This window comes from Monodon monoceros, unplaced genomic scaffold, assembly GCF_005190385.1.
Source record: "Monodon monoceros isolate NGI ecotype Baffin Bay Population unplaced genomic scaffold, NGI_Narwhal_1 Contig1050_ctg1, whole genome shotgun sequence".
NCBI lineage: Eukaryota > Metazoa > Chordata > Mammalia > Artiodactyla > Monodontidae > Monodon > Monodon monoceros.
Genome location: NW_021696871.1, coordinates 1 through 6,263, shown reverse-complemented (window position 1 = coordinate 6,263; position 6,263 = coordinate 1). Strand labels below are relative to the sequence as shown.

General features: G+C 51.0%; 1 protein-coding gene across 2 annotated transcripts; it reads right to left on the bottom strand.

Annotated features, from left to right (window-relative positions):
- Positions 1 to 776: 776 nt before the first annotated feature.
- Positions 777 to 6,109, bottom strand: LOC114891075 (secretin receptor-like). 2 transcript variants are annotated; one of them, XM_029216171.1, is made up of 4 exons: positions 5,958 to 6,102; positions 4,602 to 4,734; positions 2,455 to 2,608; positions 777 to 808 (listed from the first exon to the last, which is right to left on the bottom strand). In XM_029216171.1, the coding sequence occupies exons 1-4, from the start codon at positions 6,026 to 6,028 to the stop codon at positions 792 to 794; spliced, it is 375 nt and encodes a 124-aa protein (XP_029072004.1). In that variant the 5' UTR covers positions 6,029 to 6,102; the 3' UTR covers positions 777 to 791. The 2 variants fall into 2 exon arrangements, with proteins under 2 accessions (XP_029072004.1, XP_029071341.1); XM_029215508.1 differs by lacking the exon at positions 777 to 808 and having other exon boundaries at positions 2,387 to 2,608; positions 5,958 to 6,109.
- Positions 6,110 to 6,263: the final 154 nt, after the last annotated feature.

The following is a 6,263-nucleotide window of genomic DNA, read 5'->3' as shown; positions in this document are numbered from 1 at the left end:
GGCCTATGGTAATTTTTTTTCCTACTTAAAATTTTTTTTTTTTTTTTTGCAGAGTTTTATGGTGGCCACATACTCATTTCAGCAACCTATCTCTGGGGAGGGGGGTGAATACAAACTGAGGCAGGGGTCACTGCTTTTGCAAAACAAGAGCCTCTCACAGACAGACAGCTTTAGACCTTCCTGAGTCCCTTCATGTCCCCTGGGGGTTGTGCAGGCAGAGAGGCACAGAGAGAAGGAGCTGCTGCTGTTTAATGTGCTGCTCTGTCCCCACGGCCTGGCATATACTAGATGCTCAATAAATATTTGAGGAAGAGGGACTGCCCTGGTGGCCCAGTGGCTAAGACTCTGTGCTCCCAATGCAGGGGGCTCGGGTTCCATCCCTGGTCAGGGAACTAAATCCCACATGCTGCAACTAAAAGATCCCACTTGCTGCAACTAAAGATCTCACGTGCTGCAACTAAGACCCAGCACAGCCAGATAAATAAACAAATATCTAAAAAATATACTTGAGTAAGAAAAGAAGGCTCTCATTATCTCACTTAAACCTCCTAAAAACCCGTGATGGAGATATTATCACAATGCACTTTTGTCTCCTTGCTAGACTACAAACCCCTGGAGCGATGGAACCATTTTTGGTTTTGTTTTTGTAATCTCCATAAGCCCTTCTGAGGACAAAGAAGTGCTCAAAGAAAGTTCAGCAAATTATGATCCTGATATTATAGAAGATGAAACTGTCCACGTTCATACAGGGAAATCCTGGCAGATCTGGGAGTCAAGGCTCAGTGAGGTGGCTAGACACCGGGGGCATCTGCGGCAGAGTTAGCAGCATAAGGCAAGTCCCTTGTCCCAGGCTCTCTGGAACTACTGGCCTATGTGGAAATCCAGATCTGCAGAACCCTACATCTCCTGCTGACTGAGGGTCATGTGCTAATCAGGCTGCCAGAGTTCAGAAGCAGGAGGGCTCAGTGAACTCCGCTGGCTCAGGCAACTTCCCTGATGGTCTGATGAGGAGATACAGCCCTTGCACATAAGGGTTTAGACAAGCAGGAAAGACAGTGGGGGGCATTCCTGGCAGGGGCACTTCTTAATTAAAGGCACCAAGAAGAAAGAAAATGAAGCTAATGGCTACTACACATGACTACCCCTGTAAGCCTGTGATTCACTCACAGAAACCTGACTGTCTAGAACCCAGTGGGGAACTTACATATGTTTATCAAATGAACAACTGATGGATGGAGGGAGGGAGGGAGGCAGGAAGGGATAGAGGGATGGATGGATGGATGGAGGGATAGATAGGTGGATGGATTGATGGAGGGATGGATGGATGGATAGATGGATGGATGGATGGATGGAGGGATGGACAGATGGATGGAAGGATGGATAGATGGATGTTTGTTTATGGCAGAATAAGAGTTAAGGGGCTTTGCAAATAGACAGGCCTTGGTTTGAATTCTGGTTCTACCCTTGTCTACAGTGTGAGCTGAGCATGTTACATCATGTCTCTGAGCCAAGGTTCCTCTAAGAGGCTTCTGGAGGTTGTTGTGATGATTAAATAATGCATGCAAAGTGTTGAGCTCAAAGCCTGGCATACGGTAGGTGCTCAAGAAATCAGAATTATTATCATCTTCATTGACCAGAAAGGAAAGGGGTAAGAGAAGCAATGGGGCCTGCAGTTAGCTGTCTTACTACCATTTCCCCTCCTTCCTGGAGACTGAATCCTGAATTTCCTTTGGGAAGCTATGTGGTTTGAGTAGCTTAAGCCAATCAGTGTATTCCATTCTCTCAGGCCCCTGTGATTGGTTCAAGGATGTGTATAACACTTCAGCTCGTCCAATCAGAGTGAATTTCAGAGTATTTGCCAGGAGTGCTTGGACACAGCCTCTCTCTTTCATCAGATGTAACAATGAAGCCAGGAAGAAGCCCAGAGCTGCTGGCAGTTACATTGGGAGCACCTAATGATAACATTGATGTTACAGAAGGCAAAGCAGAAAAACAAAAAGAAACGTTGAGCTGCTGGATTCAGCCTCACCTGAAGCTGGTGATCCCTGGACTTGTCAGTTACATGAACCAATTAATTTCTTTGATGTTTCAAGCCTATCTAAGCCAGGTTTTCTGATACCTACAGTCAAAAGCACCCTAACTGATACAAAAGGAAGCAGGAATGAGGACGTATGGATGCAACGTCTGGGGAAGACAAGGCAACAGTGTTGGGGGTATCAAACTGTAAAAGGCTTTGGATGCCAGAAATTGGGGCATCCAAATTTTAGCTATTTTTTCCCATTTGACAGACAAACTGAGGCCAGAGAGTTAACCATCAAGCAACTTGTCTAAGATCACACAAGTTCACGAACTTAACTAAGTATAGAGCTGAAACTGGAACCCACACCCTTCTCCTTCTGCCTCAGTGCCCTTTCCCACATAGCATGCAGCCACCGTACCCCTGGAGAAACATACCCCATCCGAGGGCAATAAATCCCTGGAGCCATTTCCTTTCTGAGAAGAAGGAGATGACGAGGAGTGTGTGAAGGTAGAGGCCTTCCACCAGCAGCCAGGAGTAGTTCGCCATGATGCAGTACTGGAAGAAGACCATGACCAGCTTACAGCCCACCTGCGAAGAGAGGCAGCTGAGCCCCAGGCTGGCGGCCCTGGGCTTCCCTCCAGGAGAGGTGGGGTGCGCCAGGGGTCAGCAGCCAGGCCAAGCAGCGAGCCTCTGGGGCTCACGGCCGCCCCCTCTGGCCTTCCAGTATGAGAAGACCAGGCTCATAGAGCTCTCTAGAGTGGAAATCCACAGGCCAGCAGGCTTGGTCAAGATGGCCAAAGGGCTGTTGCAGCAGCAGGAACGGCATTCAAATTCTGGAACCAGCTGCCAGGTGTCAAATGGTCAGATATCGCCCAATTCCCAGCAGCAAATGAGGGCATTTTTCAGATGAGGGAGCTGAGGCCTAGAGAGGGAAAGGGATTTCTGAGCAAAAGGTTAATAAAATCCTTTCCAGGCTTAGTTTTCCTGGAAATAGATGAAGAAGGGACGAACTAACACTGATGAGAGTACACGACCCTGCCTGGTGCACTGCGTCTGGACTGCAGGCCTCTGAATACCCGAGGGGGGTGCCAGGGTCGGCCTTGCCTGATGCTGTGACTCTTGTGGCAGGCCTGTCCCTTGCAGGGATCCCTGGAACCTATGCCTGTGGGATTGTTGGGCCAAGGCTTCTATGCCAGCACGGCTCCCACTCCCGCACTGTGAGGGCCTCCTTTCCTTTCACCGCGCTGTTCCCTGAAGAGAGGACAGCTCCTGGGATGGCCCGAGGGCTGCTGCACAGAGCGCAGGTCACATCCACGTCCACAGGGGAGGAGCGCCCAGGGCCGCCTGTGGCCTCCCAGACACTCCGACTCCAGGTGTGGCCTGTGGCTGGCTCGTTAGTCTGTGGGTTAGTAGAACCTGGAAAGGTTCCCTGCTGGGCACTGCTGGACTTCTCCACTGGTCAGTGATGGGGTGGGGCCTGAATCTGTCTTCTGACTCCCAGGAAATTCCCTGAGACACAGGGGCCCTCCCTGAGGGACCTCTCAGTCTTGAGTCAGAAAACACACACATACACACACGCACATGGAAAACTATAAGCAATGCAAACCTGACAGATCTGTGAGCAATTACAGATGTGAGTGGTGGGAAGTGGTGGGCAGGCTGACTAAACCAATCTCGATTTCCAATCCCCTTCTCCCTTGCTGGCTTCTGCTGTGGAGACTATGATAGTAAAATACTCAATCTCCCAGCTTCCTTTGCAGTTAGATGTTGTCACATGACACAGTTCTAGCCCGTGAGATGTAGACATAGTCTTGGGAAGAGGCAAAGCCTCCCAAAGAGAAAAAAAGTTCAACCTTGACTTTCCTGCTTTTTGCCTGGAACATGGATGTGAGGCTTGGGGTTGCAGCAGCCATGTTGTTAACATGCAGTGTAAAGCATGGGACATGGGATCAAGAATGGCAGAGCAGAAAGGGGAAAGGACTGTGTCCATCATGGCATGGAGCCAGTGCCACCTCTGGGTCACCCACCTGTGGACTGCTTCTGTGGAGAACAACCCCCATCCGTTTAAGGCACTGATGTACAGTTTTCTGTTACGTACAGCGAAAGGGATCCTCAACTGGTACCCAGTGACATTGCAATGAAAGAAGACTCATCTGAGCTTTCAGAAGGAGGACGAGGGTTAGATTTAACAAAACGATTGTTCTACTGCACATCTGGGTGTGCAGACACACAAGCATATGCTCACCTTTTTCCTTCTACAATCCCAACCCTCTAGCTTTAGCTATCTGTCTACATTTGGGACTTGGCAGGAGCAGGGAAGGGGGGGGATTGCTATGTGTCTAATTCCCAGAATGGCTAATCCACTCCAGGACACTGGGAGTTGAACAGCAGCCCCATGGGCTTCTCGACAAACTGCTTTCACGTGGGTCCCAGACTGTGCATCTGGGGACATGAGACTCCCTGAACCTCCCCAGCGCTGGCCCCTTTACTCTAGGCATTAAGTGCAGCCTCAGCAGGGACAGCGGGGGCAGCGGGGGAGCAGGCAGGCCTGGCCACGCCGTGGGCCACGCAGGCGTGTTACCCTGTGGGCATCACAACGGGCGACGTCGTCGGAGGAGAAGAGCACGGCATCCTTGATGAAGTTGGACAGGGCACGCAGGATGAAGGACACAAAGAGATGCATGTGGATGTAGTTGCGGGTGCAGTGGAGCTTCCTGGAGGGAGAGGATGCAGGGCTGTAGGGGCCAGAGCCGGAGAGGCCCAGGGCTCAGCCGCCCACCCTCCCCCCACCTCCACGCACCACGGAAACCCAGGCCCTGGACGTGACAGCTCTCTAAATCTCCCTGTTTGCAGAACCTGAATGAGCTCAGGCCCCCTGGTGCCCAGCCTACTCTGTCTCATGCTGCAATTAAAAAAAAAAAAAAAAAAAGCTGGGGTTATAAGGGCGAGATCCTATTCTGCTCCGACCACCTCCAGCTCCCAGAATTGTCAGAAGGGGATGGGGAAGGGGGCAAGTGGCACAGAAAGAACACAGGCTGTGGGGGGAAATCAGACCCGGGCTCTGCCACTTTTCAGCTACACGATCTAGAGCAAGCCCTTCACCAGCCAGAGCCTAGGTTTCCCCCTTGCTGTAGGGGCAGAAGTCTCTTAACCGTTCCCCTCCTTCCGCTTCAGGAACAAGGCTTTCTTTCGGGGAACGCATCCCATCTCTGGTTGGGGATGACGCTACCCCCACCCTCATGACAGACCTGACCAATCAGAGCTCCACACCTGGCTGCAGTGATTGGCTCAGGGCTGGGCATGTGACCCAAGCCAGCCAATGAGAATTCCCCCAGGACTTTTCATTGCAACTAATGAAGAAGGGGGTCCTTGGCCCTGGTGTCGCTGAGCTGGTAGAATGTACGTCTGCAGCTGCTGGTGGCTGTCTGTGCCAGCCCCGCGTAAAGCCTGCCTGAGGCCAATGCAAGGTGAAGAAATGGCAGGAGACAGACCCAGTTCTGCTGATACCTTGGAGCACCTAGATCCAGGCACACCTAAAGCCAGGTGCCCCTGAACTTGTCAATTGTGTGCATCAGGTCACCTTTGTTTTTCTTAAGGTGCTTTAAGGCGGATTTCTGTTTCTTGCAACCAAGAGTCTGGCTAATATACCTGTAAAATGGGGATGATACCTATCTCACAGCATTGTGTGAAAATCAGAAATGATACATGTAAAGCAACTGGTGCAGTAAGTTCTAGTTATGTTCAGTAAATGTCAAATGAATAAAGGAATGAACGAGGTCACAAAAACTTCCAAGTTTTGCCACAGGTAAGCTTTAGATCAGGAGGGGACAAAGTGGCCCACCCAGACCTTCCTCTCTCTGGTCAGAGCAATTAAAAGAGACCCGAAGTCTGTGCCGGGGAAGGCTGGGAAGATGGAGAGCTGGCAGCAGGTTCTTACCGAAAGGCACAGAGGATGCCAAGGGCCACCAGGAGCATCACCAGGGAGGAGCTGTAGCCCACGGTGTACATGACCTTCAGCTTCAGGAGGTACTCGTACTGCAGAGAGAGAGGGCCGTGTCAGCCCCACCCACCCACCTGGCTGAACCTGCCCTTTTCTGCCACAGAGTGCACCTGCTCCAGGCTGCCGAAGCCCCTTCAACTCTGACTGCTATTCTGTTCATACCCCAAGGACACACATTCATAGACTCATGACATCTTGGCTTGGGAAAAGACTTTGGGGATCATCTGATACCAGTTCAAAATT

Bases quoted from the DNA above. Each gene is read 5' to 3' on its own strand.
- LOC114891075 (XM_029215508.1), bottom strand. From the start codon at position 6,028: ATGTACACCGTGGGCTACAGCTCCTCCCTGGTGATGCTCCTGGTGGCC. The intron at 4,735-5,957 runs GTAAGAACCTGC...CTCTCCCTCCAG, and splicing joins GGCATCCTCTGTGCCTTTCG to GAAGCTCCACTGCACCCGCA. The intron at 2,609-4,601 runs GTAACACGCCTG...CTCTCTTCGCAG, and splicing joins CCCGTTGTGATGCCCACAGG to GTGGGCTGTAAGCTGGTCAT.